Here is a 19,065-nt window from a genome sequence, read left to right as displayed (position 1 = left end):
ATGCAACTCATAATATTTCCTTTTTTTCAATGCACAAATTAAGAAAATTGAATTACTATGAGACAATTTAGAAAGACATCCCAATGTATAGGTTGTTTGTGAAGTCATCTCAAGATTACGTGTCAATGCACGAGACTTTTTAGATAACACCAATGTACTTTCCTTGCAGAGATACATGCCCATTTTAGGGTGGCTAGTATCAGTATTTTATACCCGGCAACTTACCGACGGATATCCTGAGGTAGTAAATTGGTTGGTGGGGGATCGTTGGAGTGCATGTGGAAAGTGACTTAGCTTGATTCGTGGACGATTGTCGACGAAGCCGTGTCGATTGTTGACGAAGCCAACTAGTCGGAGTCGATTCCAACTAGTTGTGATCATGTGGAACCCACCCTCGACTAGTTTTCTATTTTCTAGTCGAGACGAGTAGTCGAAGTAGTCGTCGGTGACTTGATGCGGCCGGACGTCGGGATAGCAGTGCTCGCGTACATCTTCTATGCACGTTAGGTTATGATTTTTGAGATCTTGTGGTAGCCTTCCATGTGCGTGTAGCATAAATCCCTCAAAATTGCTTTTCACGGAGGGTAGTCGGAGCTGATTATTTGCCTCAATCCACGCATGACTGTAATAGATCTTTGTCATCTTGGAAATTATGGCATGGGTCCCTCAGTCTGTCTGATCTCCCAACTCGAATCGGATTTGCCTCTTCCTTGATCGACGAGCCGTATGCAGCAGCCTGCGGTGGAAACCGACTCGATCTTCGATGGGAACGCGGAGCGTATCGATTCTATCTCGGCGTAGATTTCTCTGGTCGGAACTTCAACTCGGTGACTTGCTTCTTGTTGAGTAGATTGATCTTGATGATGAGATCCTTTTGATCTTGATGATGAGATCCTTCAAGCTTGCCCGATGATCTCGACGATCGCCCCTACCTGACGCACCAGATGTCAGTGTTTTATATCTGGCAACCTACCAAGGGGTATCCCGAGATAATAGATTGGTTGGTGGGGGATCGCCAGACCTGGAATTCAAAGGCAAAAGCGAGGACACAAGACATGAATTTATACAGGTTTAGGCTGCGCGTAGCTTAATACCCTACGTCCTGTTTGGGGTATTGTATGTTGCGCCCTGCACTTGGGTGTTGTTTGGTATTAAGGATTTGATCCTCTGTTGTGGTTCTATGAGGTCTTGGCCTACCGATCCAGGGACTCTTGCCTTCCTTTATATACTCCAAGAGGCGGGATTACTAGTCGGTTACAAGTAGTCCTGGTAGGATTACAAAGCAATCCTATTAGGAGTCAATCTTCTTCCTTTCTTACGGGTACTGGGGATGTATCCCGACAGTTAGAAAATTGAGTTTCACAAATCAGGGGAAAGCCACAGCCTTTCCCTATTTATGTGTATATAAGCTAGGTGCGTGTGAACATGAATATCTATTATTTTAATACAATAGCGTTAAAAGAAATCACCACATTCGCTGAGAGTGTCTACAAATTCCCATGTTAATCAGAAAAAAAGAAGAATATATACCGTTGGATGATCTAACGGTTTAGATTGATCCAAAGAGTCCTTATCAAATTAATTTCCGAATTAAAAGAATAGGAAGACTATCGGTTAGTTTCTAAACAAATTGGGAAGCAAAATAGTTAAATAAAGGGTCCCATGCCAAACACAATTAATAAACAATTAAATTAGGAATTGAAATCATGAAAACTAGGCTATTTGATTTTCATCCAGAACACAACATCGTCCTTTAAAAAACATCAACATGTATATAGCTATTCGCGTAAGGGACTTGGTCTCTCTATATAAAAAATCGGTATTGTTAATAGGATTCAAAGTCATGAGTACAAACTCAATAGTTATGGAAGGAGCCCGATGCTCAGACATGCCTTTGGAAGCAGTAGGCACTGAGTGAGGATCTGTTTGTAATCAAGAAATGAAAAAAAAAAAATCCCAAAGCGGTAGCAACCAATGAGCAGATGCAGCAGACGAGACTGTTATTTCGGCAGGTGCGAACAAGGACGAGGAGTTTAGGGAATGCAGATGAGGACGAGGTCTCCCATCAGTTTGGATAAGCAGAATCGCTCGCGCTTGACGGAGACGCCGCCTACGACGGCACCTGCACTGGATGCACTACCGAGGTGGAAGGGCAGAAGAGAAGTCACCGTGGTGGCCGCCAAAGCCAAGCCTGCAATGTGTCTTTGTATAGACTCCTCCTGGACCTTACTGTTGCATACATGCCGCCATGCTAATAGGGATGGCAACCACATTGATGGTCTATTAGTTGGCCCAGGCCCACAAGATCACTTGGGGCTAGATACCACTTGAAAAGTGCCCTTGATTTTCATCTTAGCAGTAGTTTGAAGATAGATAACTACAGAGTATATGCAAAACCAAAACATAAAAAAAAATGGAGTAGTTGAAGCACCTGGCGGAAGGCAGAGGCTTTATAGATGCGGGTGAACGTAATAGTGTCCCACGATGACCGTTAGTTGATCCACGTGATCACTTGGGGTCCAATCACTACCGGAAACAGGAACATTGCCGAGTTAAAATCTTTACCGAGTGCCTTCTGTCGGGCACTTGGCAAACACACCGTTTACCGAGTGTATACTGGCACACACTTGGCATAAATAATACACTCGGCAAACCAAAGCTTTCCCGAGTATCCCAAATAAGACACTTGGCAAACATCCACACGCCACTCGGCAACGATTTGACACTTGGTAAATCTCCAGCACGTGGCTCGCACGTGCGCCGTCTGTTAGGGGAGTGGGCCGGCCGCTAGTACTTTGCCGAGTGTCCGACGCGGACACTCAGCAAAGAAGTGGGTTGCCGAGTGCCCCGTCCAGACACTCTAGCAAACTAGGAAGTTCGCCGAGTGTCTTCCACAGACACTTAGCAAACGTAGAAGTTTGCCGAGTGTTTGTGTACGCACTCGGCACAGACAAAACTTTTTTTTCCACCTCTGCCCTCCACACTTTTTCTACTCCCCACATACGACATTTGGTAATCCATCTTAAAAGTTGGTCTATTTTTTGGTTTGTTTGCTATTTTTAATGAATTGATAGCATTAATAGGAATTTATTTATTTAAGTCAAATTTTAACTGCAAGTGATTGAAATAATGGATTAAAATTTGTGAAAAAATCATATTCATATTATTGAATCTGGATCTGAACATTTTTTTTTAGAAAACACGACACCAACGTGTGGTTGAATGGTTGTTAAATTCTAAAAAAAGCAAACGAAGTTTAAAAATCACAAGATTTGTCAAGATGTCATGATATCATATGTGGAGGTTATGGTAAAAAATTAAGAAGGTTTCGCCCAATTTCTGACATATGATGCTTACAAACCAACTCATCTCCCGAAAGGATTCGTAGAAGTTAGAAAGGATCCAATAAGATTTGGAGTCCAAGTGACACTTGAATTGGGGTTTGACTTTAAAGCTTTTTGTATAGGCAACATATAATATAGATTAGTTCATGTCAAATTTTGGAACTTTTTTGGATCCGTTTGATATTTTTTATTGATTAAATGCAATTATAGATTTTTAATAGATATAAATTTAATTTGAGCTATAACTGCATGAAATAATGGAATAATATCAGTAGAAAAATCATATAACCATTATTGAGTGAATTTGACACGGTTTTTCCCAAGTATATTAGAAAAAGGTCAGTAAAACACGTTATTGAAGAAGTGTACATGAAATATAAGTATACTTTGCTGAGTGTCTAGTGAAAACACACGGTAAAGGTAATGATTTGCCTAGTGTTTTCGCTACACACTCGGCAAAGTAGGTACACGGGCCCGCTGGCAGGCGCGTGTTCCGATTGAAATTTTTTTAGAAAAAATTAAAACTATACTTTGCCGAGTGCCCGCGATGCGGCACTCGGCAAACCTTCTGACTTTACCGAGGGTCAGATCGCGGGCACTCGGCAAACCACCTGGTAGGCGTGTGTTCCGATTAGAACTTTAAAAAAAATTCAGAAGGTTTCGCCCAAATTCTGACATATGATGCTTACAAACCGGCTCATCTCCCGAAAGGATTCGTAAAAGTTAGAAAGGATCCAATAAGATTTGGAGTCCAAGTGACACTTGAATTGGGGTTTGACTTTAAAGCTTTTTGTATAGGCAACATACAACATAGATTGGTTCATGTCAAATTTTGAAAATTTTTCGGATCCGTTTGATATTTTTTTTATTTATTAAATGCAATTATAGATTTTTAATAGATATAAATTCAATTTGAGCTATAACTGCATGAAATAATGGAATAATATCAGTAGAAAAATCATAAAACCATTGTTGAGTGAATTTGACATGGTTTTTCCCATGTATATTAGAAAAAAGTCAGTAAAACACGTTGAAGAAGTGTACATGAAATATAAGTATACTTTGCCTAGTGTCTAGTGAAAACACTCGGTAAAGGTAATGTTTTGCCCAGTGTTTTCGCTACACACTCGGCAAAGTAGGTACATGGGCCCGCTGGCAGGCGCGTGTTCCGATTGAATTTTTTTAAAAAAAATTAAAACTATACTTTGCCGAGTGCTCGCGATCGGGCACTCGGCAAACCTTCTGACTTTACCGAGTGCCGGATCGTGGGCACTCGGCAAACCACCTGGCAGGCGCGTGTTCCGATGAAACTTTAAAAAAATTAAAACTTAACTTTGCCGAGTGCTCGCGATCTGGCACTCGGCAAACCTTCTGACTTTGCCGAGTGCCAGATCGCGGGCACTCGGCAAACAACCTGACTTAAGTCCCGCAGCCTTCTGACTCGAACACTCAGGTGCCAAAACAAATTTCTGCTGCTGCCAACGCCCTCCGCCACCCTGCCCGCTGCCCCCCCCACCCTCCCGCCGCCCGCCGCCCTCTTCCTCCGGCAGCCCGCCCGCCCGCCGCCCCCGGCTCCCCGCGCCCCGCCCGTCGCCCCCGCCCTGCCACCACGCGCCCCGCCCCGGCCCCGGCGCCCCCGACCCACCCGTCGCCCCCAGCTCCGGCGCCCCCGGCCCCGGCGGCCCCGCCACCGGCACCCCCGGCCCGCCCGTCGCCCTCGGCCCAGCGTCCCCGCCACCGGCGCCCTTGGACTTGGCCGCCCCTGCCACCGGTGCGCCCGCCGCCGCCGGACGTCCCCTCGCCTCTCTAGGCCGGCGTCCCTCACCCTCCCAATAATCAATCTTTGTTTTTCAAGTTACAAAATTGGAATTAGAAATTAGAAAAGGGTAGAGAGGTGGTAGGATGAAATAGAAATTAGAAATTACAAAAGTAATTAGTAATTAGGGAAGGGTTAGATAGAGATGTGGTAGGGCTTTTGTTTTAGAAATTAGAAAATGATGTTTGACTTGGCAATCTAAGTTATAAGAACTGTGTGTGGAAGTCATCCATCGTGCCGTTCCGTTGCTGTAGATGTGGTTGTCGGCCATCATGCCATTTTATTTGATGCAGGTTATGGAAACCTCTACGTGCAGGGGAGGTGCTGTCGAAAATTTAACTTGACAATTGTATGTTCTTTTTTTGCAGGAGAGGCTATGTTACCGTCCTCGAGTCGTCACTTTGTACGATAGCAAGGTGAGGCATCCTACACCTCTCTTTCCATATGATGTTCGTATATCACGTAACCAAGTTAGGTGTCTCCTGTTCGAAAGAGATACGGTTGGAAATATGCAGATGTTTGCATATTTATAACCGTATCTGTTTCGAATTGTCCATGTTTTTTGGATAGCCCGAGGATGTGTAGGTGGGTTTAGTTTCCATGGTCTACTCCGACCTGAGATAGAGTGTTGGCAACACCTCCCTATTGTTCTCCAGATACACAATCTCCATTCCAGGACGTGTATTTGGAGAACAGCGGGGAGGTGCTACCGAAATTCTATCTCGGGTCGGAGTAGACCATGGAAACTAAACTCACCTACACATCCTCGGGTGGGATTAGGACCTATCTTCACCTAATAGACAGTATAGGAACGTGTAGATGCAACGTGATTTTTTATATTACTTGCTGATATGCTAGAGGATGGAGGATCGTTAGTGGATGTACATGAGCTGCTCTAGTCAGAATTTGTTTACTGATGAATGGATTAACAAGACCGATGCTTTCTTGGAACGGGCATTTGCAAGGATCAAAGGAGGAAGAGATACTTGGTGTCCGTGTAGCAAATGTGGAAACATGCGTCGACAAACCAAGCTAGATATGGATAAACATCTTGTTAGGCATGGATTTACGTCAGACTATACCAGGTGGATCTACCATGGTGAAGTCGATCATGGGAGAGACGAGGTCGTCAGACAACGCATCGAGGAATATGATGATGATGCCGGGGTGGGAGACATGTTAGATGACTATCATGAAGCACATAGGGAGGAGGAGCCAGAGGCTACTGCAAAGGCGTATTACGACATGTTGTCTGTGGCACAGAAACCCCTTCACGGGCATACTAAGGTTTCTCAACTGGATGCCATTGCACGTCTAATGCCCGTGAAGTCCCAGTTTAGCTTAAGTCGAGACGCCTTCGATATTATGTTGACAGTTTTTGGGAGCCTGCTCCTGAAGGATCACATCTTGCCAAAGAGCATGTATGAGGCACAAAAACTTCTTCGTGCACTTAAGATGCCATACGAGCAGATACATGCTTGCCCGAAGGGATGCATCTTATTTAGGAAAGAGTATGCGGAAGCAAAGTACTGTGTAAAGTGCGAATCGTCTAGGTTCCTGGAGGTAGACTCTGGTGATGGTCAGAAAAAGCAGCTTGCAATCCCTGTGAAGATCCTACGGTACCTTCCCTTCATACCGAGGATCCAACAGCTTTACATGAGTGAAGAATTCGCGAAACAGATGACATGGTACAAAAACGGACGTCGATACAATATTGAGAAGCTGGTACACCCATCCGATGGTGAAGCCTGGACAAAGTTTGATGCAATTTATCATGAGAAAGCTCTAGAGGCTCATAATGTACGTGTTGCGCTGGTAATAGATGGGTTCAATCCTTATGGAATGGCAGCTGCCCCGTACACCTGTTGGCCTATGTTCGTTATCCCCTCAATCTCCCCCCTGGTGTCCTCTTTCAACAACAAACTATATTTTTATCGTTGCTAATTCCAGAACATCCGGGGAATAATATGAGTATGTACATGGAGCCTCTGATTGATGATTTGGTCCGTGCATGGGAGGAAGGGTATGGACATGCGATCGAGCTACAAGGACAAACTTCAAGATGCATGTTTGGTACCACTACTCCCTGCATGACTTGCCAGCATATGGTATTTTCTGTGGCTGCTGTGTTCACGGGAAGTTCCCATGCCTAGTATGCAAGGCTTTTTTGAAGTTCATTTGGTTGACGAAGGGTGGCAAGTATTCTTCGTTTGACAAACATCGATAATTCCTTCCTCCTGACCATCCTTTCAGACAAGATATTAAAAACTTTACAAAAGATGTCATAGTTAATGACCCCGCACCGCAGATGATGACCTTACATGCGGTTCGTGCTCAGTTAGACGCTCTTGAGGTCAATAATCATGAAGGTGGTTTTGTGGGATATGGCGAGCAACATGCTTGAACTCAGAAGTCGTGCTTGTGGAACCTCCCCTATTTTGATGACCTTCTTCTCCCACATAACATTGATGTTATGCACACTGAAAAGAATATCACCGAGGCAATTTTTGGTACAATCATGGACATTCCTGAGAAGACAAAGGATAACGTTAAGGCTAGAGTGGATCAAGCAAGGTTATGCAATAGACCATGTTATTTTTTAATTATGTTTAGTTTATTTTGCATATCTTCCTAAGTATGTTTTGTTTATCTATGCTGATTGGTTTACTCTTTGTAATTGCAGGTGATTGAACAATGGTGGGTGGTACAAGGAAGATCGTAGCTCTTTATGAAAAATTAAAAGCTGCAGCTTCAGGGTCAGCTTCAGGGTCAGACCCATCAAGGGGTCGAGGGAGGCGTCGAGGCAGGGGTGACGCACTGGTCGAGTGTAACATTCAAAAAAAATTACCAACTTAAATCACCTGCTAGAAAATCACTTTCAAAATCTTTTTACCGTTGAGCTCTCGAAAACCCAAAATCTTCCCGGCGATTTCGCCGTCCCGGCACCCAAAGCCGACAGCCATCATTTTATCCTCTCCCGTAAATTTCACCACGTGCTAGTCGACAGACCGCCGCGCGCGCTCCGACCGCGTGCTGCAATCGCCGCCGGCTCTCCCTTTCTTTTTGTCTTTTTCCTCCCATCTCTTTTTCCCCTTTTCTCTTCCTTTTTCTCCTTCTCTTTCTTCCTTTCTTCTTCTTCTTCCTTCCTTCTTCTTCTTTCTTCCTCCTCCTTCTTTCCTGGCGCCTAGCGCCATCCACCCGGCTCCTCTAGCACCCGACCTCCTCTGGCGCCCAGCCCCCCCGGTGCCCGGCCCCGCATGCGCCCGCTCCCCGGAGCCGGCCCATGCACGCCGGCCCCTGCACCAGGGCAGCGTGCCCGGCGCCAACGCTGACGCGCCTGCCGCGGCGCCGCCTCCTCCCTAGCGCCCGTCCCCCACCATCGGCACCAAGCCCCTCCACCGCGCCTGCTCGGTTTCGCCCCGGCCCTCGTGCCATCATTGCACCGGCCGTGGCACCATCGGCCGTGCCTACCTCCCGCGGCGCCCCGTCCAAGCCCCACCGCCGGCGCCCTCCCCGCCGCCTATAAAAGCCGCCGGCCTTGCCTCGTCATCCCACCACCACCCCACCGAGCAGCCGCCCTCCTCCCTGCGCCCAACCGCTGCCGCCAGTAGCGCCGCCCCTCCCGTGCGCCACTGCCACAAGCCACCACTGGCCGCCCCCTTTCCCATCCCCGGATCCCCAAGGTAAGGGGCAAAACGGAGCCCCCACGACCTCCTTTACCCTCTCCTGCCGCCTCCCCTCGCCGTCAGCGAGCCTAGGCCACCGCTCCTCGCCGCCGGCGAGCCTAGGCCACCGCCCGAGGCCAGCCACCCCCCCTCTCTCTGTGTGCCGTGAGGAATAGAGGAAGAAGAAGCCCCCAAATTCCAATCTAACCCCCACTTTTCTCTATTTTGCGAAATAACCCTTTCACCTCTCTCAAAGGTTGTCTCACAGATCAGCCCCTCCACCTCCAAAAATATTTACAAATAGGTCCCTGGTTTCTCGCAAATCAGTCCTAACCTTCATTTAAGCCCCTAATACTGCTTTAACTCGTCATTTCATGCGCCAAACTTCCTCCAATTAATCCCAAATTCGACCACGTCATCCTCCAGTATACTTCCACTGAGGTATATCCAAATTTTATGAAAATACTCATTCTACCTATTTTTCGTTCGCATTCTCTGTTCGGAGCTCAACGGGTAAAATCTTATTTTCTTTTATTTATTGTGTGCCCATTTGTGTGTGCCGTAGATCGCGGAGTACCCGAGGAGGAGTTTGACCGCGAGCCCGAGCCCAAGGACCAGCAGCACGAGTCGGAACTCCGGGAAGGCTTCGAGGATGGCAAGTCCAATCTCACCCTTTGATGCATATTTATTCCTAGTTTTTCAAACACAACTTATTGGCCTGTTTTATAAAAATGCATATTGTTTTATTGCAAGACATAGTTGGATAGCCACCCCTTGATTGTTATGAATATTCTTTGTTATCCTATAAATATCTCTAAATATGACCTGCTCTATTTAGATGATAATTACTGCTAGAATGCTTAGGAACTCGTTACTCAAATTCGATCATGACTACAATGGTTTATTTAGAGAATAAATGTGTGAGTGTTTTCAAGTGAGAAAATGGGTTTCCGGGTATAAAGGCAAGAAAAGTTTAGATGAGATGGATGGGTGTTTCTTGTGTGAAATACCAGAATGTTGGGCTCGTACCTTAGTGGTTGAGCAAGGTTGTGAGATATCCATCTTGTCATGGTTAAGGACAGAGTTGATGTGTCATCTTGCCTAATTCAACCATCGTGCAACCACTCGACCGTTGTATGGGCAACGACTTAGCATAAATCCCACTAGCTAAACTGTTAGTCTACGGGTGAGCTGGTGAGCAACGAGAGCCCATGGAAAAGGAGTAAGATCTTTGTGACTTAGGTCCTGGTTATGACCTCGTGGATAGGTCGTTAACCCCTTGGTTGCTTCCGTGTGGACTAGTCAGCCTTAGCTAAGGTGGGTAATGGCTTTGTTAGGATTCGCGCCGGCACTAAGGTGATCGTGCTGCGGTACCCTACTTGTGGGAAAAGTGTACAACCTCTGCAGAGTTAAAACCTATCCGGGTAGCCGTGTCCACGGTATTGGACGAGTTACGGCTTGGTCACATAACTAGCACATGGAGATGGATGGTTTTTATGGTGTGTGTGGGATTTTGGAAGTGTCCGGCAATTGTGCCGTGAGCTATGGCGAATGGGGAGTCCGATAGCAACAAAAAAATTGGATCCTTTGTGTAGGATCAACCTCACTCAATGTTTCGATTACTAAAGGAAAAGCTTTGCTAAAACTTTTTTGAAAATGAACCTGTGCATGTGTTGAAAATCTAGCTTTATCGCAAATGAACCTTAGTCTTATCCTTGCTACTATCATGTGCATAATTTTGATTGTATCCCCCTCCGTGGATGGGGTTGGACTTGTTGAGTACTTTTGTACTCACCCTTGCTTCGTTGCTACAGAGGAAGATCCGAACTTCGTCGCTGAGGACTTTCAGTAGGAGGTTGTGTCCGCACCCAACGCTGCCTGTGGTGTTGGCCTTCGCAAGATGCTTCTGCTGCCGTGTAGTCCGAGTGCTGTCTTTTGGTAGTCGCTTGGCTAGCCGCTATTATTTATTTGCTTCTTATCGCGGCGTGGCTTTCACGCCCACTCCCTCCGGAGTTGTACGGTAACTGAACTATCTGTTGAATAAATGTGTTATCAGCCTCCTGGGACTGATATTTGCTTCACATTTAGTCTCCGCTGATGTGGGGACGCTTCATCAAGGAAATAGAGGAGGCACAGGTCCTGGGTAGAGGCAGGGCTCAAGGTAGGGGTCGAGGAAAGGGTAAAGGGGTGAGGTCCTCATCGCCTGTACCTTCGCCCCGGTCATCTGAGGAGGAGGAGATACCTTCCGCGCACACCTCTAGTGATGAGGCGGAGGTACAGGAGGAGCAGGAGTAGGAGTAGGAGCAGGAGAGGGAGGAAGGGGAGGAGGCAGGGGATTCGCAGTCCAAGATCTGGTTGTGAGGTCCCTCGTCCCTCCCGAGGCGACCGATCCCTCTTCATAGACGCCCACTGATTCAACCCACTAGGGCAAAGTAAGTTCCTTTACATATTCTCAGTACTTTTGATATGTTGAAAATTACAATAGAAACTAATAATTTATATTAATCACTTGTGCAGGAGTTGGATTAAGCTCAGTGGGGGCGTCCACAACCGCAAGGTCAACGGCATCCTTGGTCTTTTGTGTAGGCTACACTTCCCTGGTCTAGTGGTCTTCACCGGACAGGAGGAGCCAGCCTACACGTGGGACCACTACGCTGCCACTGCCGACGTTGGTGATCGTTACCACAGGACATTCGCGAACAAGGCAGAGCGGGTGAAGGCCGAGTTGTGGGTAAGTATTCGCAGCACTACATTGGTTAATACATCAGCTTCGCTGGACATTCTTGAAATAATAATTATATGCAACGTGTCTATACGCAGGACTTCTATAGATGCTAGGAGGGATTCGAGGCTAGGACGGCCTCCGTCACTGAACAAGCCGCCAAGAAGCTCGTCAAGGACATGCACTACAAGGCGCGGGTTCAGGCCATCATCGACTTCTATGCTGAATTCAGAAGGATGAAGGTCAAAAAAGAAGAGGCAAGGACAATGAACCTGACCAAGGAAAGAATTCATGGTGGTACGTATAGGAAGTTAATATTTACTATTTCTGAGATTAATTACGCTTAATTCTTTTGTTATATGTCACACACTTGATGATGTAGGTGCCTCCGTGGTGGTGCCGAGCCTATACCCGGTGTTGGGAACAAATGGTGGAGGTGTGGTTGCAGCCCGGGTGATTGGAGAACCACCTTGCTTGCCGGGAGTGGCGTTTGCAGATGCCATATGCATCACACCATCAAGGCAGCCTGAGCCTTGATGAATACAAGGAAAAATGGGTATGCGAATTCATTTCTTTATTCTCACACTCAAAACTGCATACTTTCTAATCCTTTTGCATTTTTGCCGCAGACGTCATCACATGATGGCCAGGAGTGCTCCCGGTTCAAGGCATGGGTTATGTCCAAAAAGGGCAAGGCGACGGCCGACATCAACTTCAACTCGGAGGACCCGCCCGAGGCGTACAGCCATCCAAGCATCCACAACCGTGTCACCAAGTACACATCAATGGCAAGGGAGGTTCATGGGCCAGAGTTCGATCCGAGCTCTCAGGATATTGATGCAGAAATTGTGATGAGGGTGGGAGGAGGCAAGAAGCATGGCCAGTATTGGATTAGAGATAGCGTGATCGATACTGCCAGTACTCCCAGTCTGTCCTAGATCCGAGCAAGAAGCACGGACTCTAGCCCCACGATACGGGCACGGCCGACCACTGCACAGTTACATATGCAGGCTCTGCAGGTTATTTCTGTTTGTTTCATGTTTCGTTGATTTTTACGTACCTTTTGCTTTGCAATAAGACATTGGGATGAAATATTGTAGGCCCAGGTGGAAGTAGAACGGAAGCGACAGGAGGACCTAGAGGCGAGGATTGAGGCGGATCGGCAGATAGAAAGGCAGAGGATGAAGTCGATGTTCCATTACATGCAGAGTGTTTTTCAGAGTTTAGGTCAAACTCCACCACCTATGCCACCGAACCTATTCCCGCCACCTCCACCTCCTACAGCTACTCCTGTGAGTCACTCTCAACCTTACAATCAATCTAAAATTAAACTAGAAACTACAGGCACTAGAAACTTACACTAGAAAAGTGACTAATGCAATCTCTTTAACTTTGTGCAGAATCATCTTGGGGGCAGTGGCCACCTACACATCCTCATCAGTGACTTGTTTGAACGGCTATTGTGTTAAGCAAACTTGTGAATTACTTGTTTAGACTAGAACCTATATGTACTTCTGAATGTTATTTGTGTGCTTGTGATGCTTGTGATGCAATCTATATGCCTGTGATGCAATTTATATGCATGTGATGCTTCTGTGGTTGTTTTTTGAGAGGGGTCCTTCATACATAACGAATCTGTTTTACAGGTGGTGGAAGGATACTTTGCCGAGTGTTAACACTCAGCAAAGAGTCCAGTTTCTATTATTCTGTGACTACTTTGCCAAGTGTTTCGACAGAACACTCAGCAAAGACGCCATAAAAAGCTGGTGGAAGCGTCTTCTTTACCGAGTGCTACGAAACCGACACTCGGCAAACACCAAAAGTTCGCCGAGTGTCATGAGTACGACACTCAGCAAAATTTGAATCTTCACCGAGTGTTTGTGAGATGGCACTCGGCAAAATTTGACTCTTCGCCGAGTGTTCTTCCGTTTGGCACTCGGCAAAGGCGTCGTTACCGTGACAGTCCGTCAGCGTCTTTTTGCCGAGTGTTTTGTTTTGCCGAGTGTTTTTTGGCACTCGGCAAAGCGTTTGCTGAGTGCCCGATGTTTGACACTTGGCATATCCACTGTTTGCCGAGGGAAAGTTCACCGAGTCCAGTTCGCCGAGTGTTACACTCGGCAAATTCTTTGCCGAGTGTTTTTGGACCTTCGCCGAGTGCCTGGGGCACTCGGCAAACGTCCTGTTTCCGGTAGTGAATATCACTCGGATGGGAGCTAGATTTCACATGGTATGCCCATGATGGTTGAAGGGCGGAGGCTTCATAGATGCGGGTAAACGTAGGAGACAGTAGATAGCGGTGCATGCCTCTGAGATTGAAAGAAAGGCTCGAAGAAAGAGAGAAGCGGATGAAGAAATTGATTTCCCATAGGGAAGGAGATGGCCGACAAGAAAAAGAACATGGTGCATAGAAAGGCAAAACGATTTCAAAATTATAGGATTGTCATAAGTATAGAAAAATTAAATAAATTGGACAAGTTTGGTATTAAGTAAAATTAATAATTCAAAGTGGTATAACATTGAGTTTAAATATTGGAAGATGTTCTTCACATCATCGACCAACAACAATTTTATTAGGGCCATGTTTAGTTCACTCCAAAATTCCAATTTTAGCACTATGCAAAAAGAAGATTCCCCATCACATCAAACTTGCGGTACATGCATGGAGTACTGAATGTAGACGAAATCAAAAACTAATTGCACAGTTTTGTTGTACTTTGCGAGACGAATCTTTTGAGCCTAATTAGTCAATATTTGGACAATAATTTACAAATACAAACGAAACGCTACAGTGTTGCTACAGGAATTTTGGTTGCCCAAAGTTGGGCAACTAAACAAGGCCTAGGTTTCCAGGAAATAGGAGAGACGTCAACCATGGGTTAATTGGAGCATCTTAAAGTAGAGGTATATATGCGCACTGAGTTGAGGCTATAAGAAGTCATGGCACAAAAATATTGATATTAAAATATTTCCCATATGTTGAGGAAGATTGCTCCGTAAAATAGATATGAAAGTTCAAAGGATATAAGCGCAATCCAACATGCACAACTCATCGTCATAGGGAGCAGATTTACAGAGAAAAAACAATCACAAAGCCAAACTAGAAACAAAAGGGAAGGAGGCAAAGCACGTTTTAGGATTGACATTTCACACATAAATCTCAATGTGTTAGTATCACTATATCGTGGATAATGATGTAACCTTTCTAAATTGCATGCACAATGTACTGCACGATACTAATCCCTCATAAAGTTTAAATAAATATGCTTATAATTCATATAAAGAATTATGAATAAGACTTTATAGTGCAACATGTCTAGCCGTGCTATTTGCGCGGTAACCTTGCAAGTATACTTAACAAAAGAGTACAAAGTTAAATAGTTATATACATTATCCAAAATACAGGCTCACAACAACTTAGTATATTCGTGTGAAGAATTTTGTCAAAGCCAAAGTTTAAAGGCCATGGCAATATACACCTTGCATTTATCCTTGTACATTGGAAGTTCGTGTGCTTCCGTTGTGTCCAACCCCATGCGGCCTCCTATGTGTTCCGACCAACAAGCTTCAGCCCCCAGATCGCGTCGTCGCAGTGCTGGATGTACGGCACATCCTTGGAGGGGTCCGCCCACTGCTTCAGCCGGCAATCGTGGCCCGGTGGCTTGTGGAAGCACGGCTCCATGGACACGTCCCGGCCGCACGGCGGGTCCGGCACGGCGGAGCTGTTCGCGGCTTTGTACAGCACCCACGGCCTCACGCCGGCGAGCCCCTGCGCGACGTACCCGAACGTCGACCTCCCGCTGGTCACCAGCACGTCCGTCAGGCTCAACAGGTATATCTCGGCCCACGCCTTGTGTTCGTGCGACCTGGCTCCCGACTGCTGGAACTCCTCGTGGCTCGGCTGGTGCAGGCTCACCACCTCGCCGGTGGCCGTCGCGAGCTCCCAGTACATGCTCTTCATTCTCTCGTAGTACCAGGACTTGAGGGAGGTGACGAGGACGGCTTTGGACCTGGCCCGGGAGGCCGGCAAGATCGGCTCGCCGGCGGCGGGGAGCACTTCGGGGAGCAAGCCCTCCTTCTGCGTGCACGTGGTGATCTGCTCCAGGAGCTCCGGCGAGTCCGGCATCCCGCCGAAGACGCGCACCTGGATGCCGATCCGCTGCCGCGCCGCCGCAAGGTAGGTGTCGTAGTAGCGCGTGACGAGACCCCAGACGTGGTTGTTCGGGTGGAACAGGTACCGGCCGAGGAGGTGGAACACGGCGTCGCGCTCCGGGAACAGCGCGTCAAGCTCCTCCTGGAACGCCGGTACAAGGAACAACCCCGGCACGATGTAGCTGTCCGTCCTCATTACCAGCCACTGGATGCGCCGGAGCAGCCGCTGGTCGTCGCCACAGAAGAAGGAATTGTCCTCGATGGTGGCGTCGTAGTTGAGATGGACGTACGCGAACGCGGGCAGTTGCGCCGCCGTCGGGACGTCGTCGTCAGCGACGCCGACGTCGCTCCTGATCACTTTGTTCTTCACCATGTTCCCGTAGCTCTCGGCGGTGTCGATGCTGAAGTTGGCGTAGTCCGTCAGTGGGAAGCCCGGCGGCAGCAGCCACGTCGTGTTGGGGAACGGCTCGCAGAAGAGCTCGTCCATCTCGTTGCTGGGGTCGATGAGGAGGACGCGGTCCGTGAGCACGGCGTACAGGAACGCCGACGCCGCGGCGAGGATCCGGTTCCCGATGCCGCGGTACGAGATGGAGACGATGTACGTGCACTCCGGTGACGCGACGCTCTTGCCGGACTTGAGCTGCTCCAGGGCGTTGCTGTAGGCGGCGGTGCCCGGGCCGCACCGTCGCTGCAGAGCCTCGTGCCGTCGCAGCTTGGAGATGAGGTACGGGGAGGGTCGTCTGCCGGGGTTCCGGCGGTACATGGCGGATTGGTACCTGCTGTGGCAGGATTCCACGTCGAAGCCGTCCACCAATAGGCCGCCGTAGAGCCTATCAAGGTGCGCTGTCCTCGGGTGCAAGAAGGTGAGGTCAGTTGAACCTGTAAACAAGTGATCTCAGAAGCGCAAAATGGTGGAACCTATATATGTCGTCACTGTTCGTTCATCGGTACGTACTCGCTTGATCCAAATTATTTGATCCAAATTATAAGTTATTTAGTTTTATTCTAAGTCAAATTTACCTAATTACTTTGAATAAATTTATAGAAAAAATATATTAAAATAGACATAACCCAACCAATATATATTACATAATGTAGCTAACGAAAGTATATTGAGGTTAAAGACATTTGAATTCCTTTACAAACTTGGTCAAAGTTTAAGAAATTTGACCTAAGATAAAGTTAGGATAACTTGTAATTCAGAACGGGAAGTGTATAACGTTACATATGGATAGAATTCTTTTGTATGCGAAAAATGTACTAATCCTTACCTTTGCATGGTCCATTTTTAAATATTTGATTTGATAATCTTTATACTTATATGAGCGGTAACACATACATTCCCTCCCAATAACATGCAGTGGCACTGGCGCGCACAATTTTCTATCTCTACTGGAACATCGCTATATAACACTTGGAAATTAGGTTCTCTTCGCCGACACATCTCCTCTAAGATGGTTATCAAAGGATAAATGAGTCGTCTTCCACCTCTGATCTCAAACACACACACCGCGCACAATTTTCTATCTCTACAAGAACATCGCTATATAACACTTGGAAATCAGGTTCTCTTCGTCGACACATCTCCTCTGAGATGGTTATCAAAGGATAAATGAGCTATCTTCCACCTCTGATCTCAAACACACACACCCTCTCCCCACCCACCCACCCACACGTGCGTGGTCATGCAGGATCGGACTCAATAAATAGCAATTTAGAAATTTGATTGTGAAGGAGGTATAAGGGACATGATCCGTTACAATCATGCATCTCCCCTGTCTACCACAATCCTCCATAGCCCGCAGCTTGTAGTGTCCCGACCACTTCGCCGCCCAGCTCTATGTCTATCCTCTCTTTTAAGCTATCTTGCTTCCTATCGTCTTCCTCTAAGAATCTACAAGCCAAAATGCATCATTCGCAGCCTCTCTGTTGTAAAAATCGCATTAAACGAAAGCTTTGCAATTTTTAGGCTATTGGAGTGTAGGAAGCATGCTAAAGAAAAAAAAGGAATTCATAAGTGCCTAAAACCAACCACAATCAATCTAGAAGGAAATAAGTAGCTTTTCAATTAAGAAGAAATAAACATCTAAATTCGTCTTGGACGAAAACTTAAGCTTTGGATGGTCTATGCATACATCCACACCCTCTACTAATATAGCTAGGCTGAGTTTCTCAAAAAAAAAAACCTTAAACTTTGTTCGTATGAACACATAGCTCAATTAACGATGTCTTTTAGAGCTGAAACTTTACAGCATGTTGTTAGGACCAGTAAGCATGTTGACATCGGATCATATCATGCTCACCTCTACAAAATGCTGATTTGACAGAATAAAGTGCAAACACTGAGCAGGACTTTACCTTGGCGGAAGGTGGCCGCTGCCGTCTGAACCCAAACCACCGGCGCTCCAACGTTGCGCCCACTGAGGATGAGCACGGTCATCACGACGACGGCGAGCACGGCGCTGACCGCCCAGCTCCCTCGCTTGGCATCGGCCAGCTCCTCTATCGTCTTCTTCGCCTCCATGAACGGCGATCGAAGCCTCCTCTTCAGTCTCCAGGCGCCAGTGTCGCTGTCGGTGCCCGTCGGGCCTCACCTATATGCTTCTTGACTGAACGAAGCAGCTCCTGGATGCAAGTCAACTAGCACAAGCGTGCTAGTGCTGCAATCCTTGTCGGTGCTTCACGATGCAGCGCTGGGGTTGGGAATGGCGACACTGATTTTTGAACAACTATAGTACTCGGATTTCGACGTGCTTGCGAGGCCCCTGACATGCATGGATTTCGGAACTGCTGCTGGTAAACGATGGTCAAAGACTCAAAGTAAGCTCTCATACGAACTGGCATTTCTCTTTTTGTGTGTGTGTTGGGGGGGGGGGGGGGGGGGGGGGGGGGGGTTGGGGGGGTCGTTGTAGTTCGTGCTTTTCAGCGTCGGGTTGCACGTTACGCAACAATTAGCTGGCAAATATGCAGAGAAATGTTGTTTATGAATTGAACAACGTGTCCAATTTCTTGTTTACAAAAGTCTGCCACCGAAATCCGATGGGCGATGGACATCGATACTGTCAACCCTTAAATTTCTGGAAAATAGGCCTTGTTTTGCCGCTCTAATTTGACCGGGGAACTAAGTTGACCTATGAGGTTTTTCTCGATAAGCGTATCTAATTTTTATAAAAAATGCATATGTACCTGATTTGCGCTGCATAGACGATGGTGCGACCTCGTCATCGTTCATTTGCGATGGCGATGGGATTCAGTATGTGACTGCCATATCCACGCAGTGGCACCCAGACTCGAACAAATGTGTTCGTGGGTTGCCTGATTTGTGCGTTTGACGTTGGAGTGCTGCCTTACCATGGCGGACACTAAGGC

The 19,065-nt window shown here is 47.0% G+C and overlaps 1 protein-coding gene across 1 annotated transcript; it reads right to left on the bottom strand.

The window, feature by feature from the left end:
• Positions 1-14,872: 14,872 nt before the first annotated feature.
• LOC117853289 (galactoside 2-alpha-L-fucosyltransferase) lies at positions 14,873-18,530 on the bottom strand. The gene is made up of 2 exons (XM_034735681.2): positions 18,055-18,530; positions 14,873-16,575 (listed from the first exon to the last, which is right to left on the bottom strand). Exons 1-2 carry the CDS (start codon positions 18,218-18,220, stop codon positions 15,089-15,091), a joined length of 1,653 nt encoding a protein of 550 aa, XP_034591572.1. The 5' UTR covers positions 18,221-18,530; the 3' UTR covers positions 14,873-15,088.
• Positions 18,531-19,065: the final 535 nt, after the last annotated feature.

Source organism: Setaria viridis, chromosome 4 (assembly GCF_005286985.2).
Source record: "Setaria viridis chromosome 4, Setaria_viridis_v4.0, whole genome shotgun sequence".
NCBI lineage: Eukaryota > Viridiplantae > Streptophyta > Magnoliopsida > Poales > Poaceae > Setaria > Setaria viridis.
Note: the sequence above shows the minus strand (reverse complement) of the source record. Positions and strands in the feature narration are given on the sequence as shown.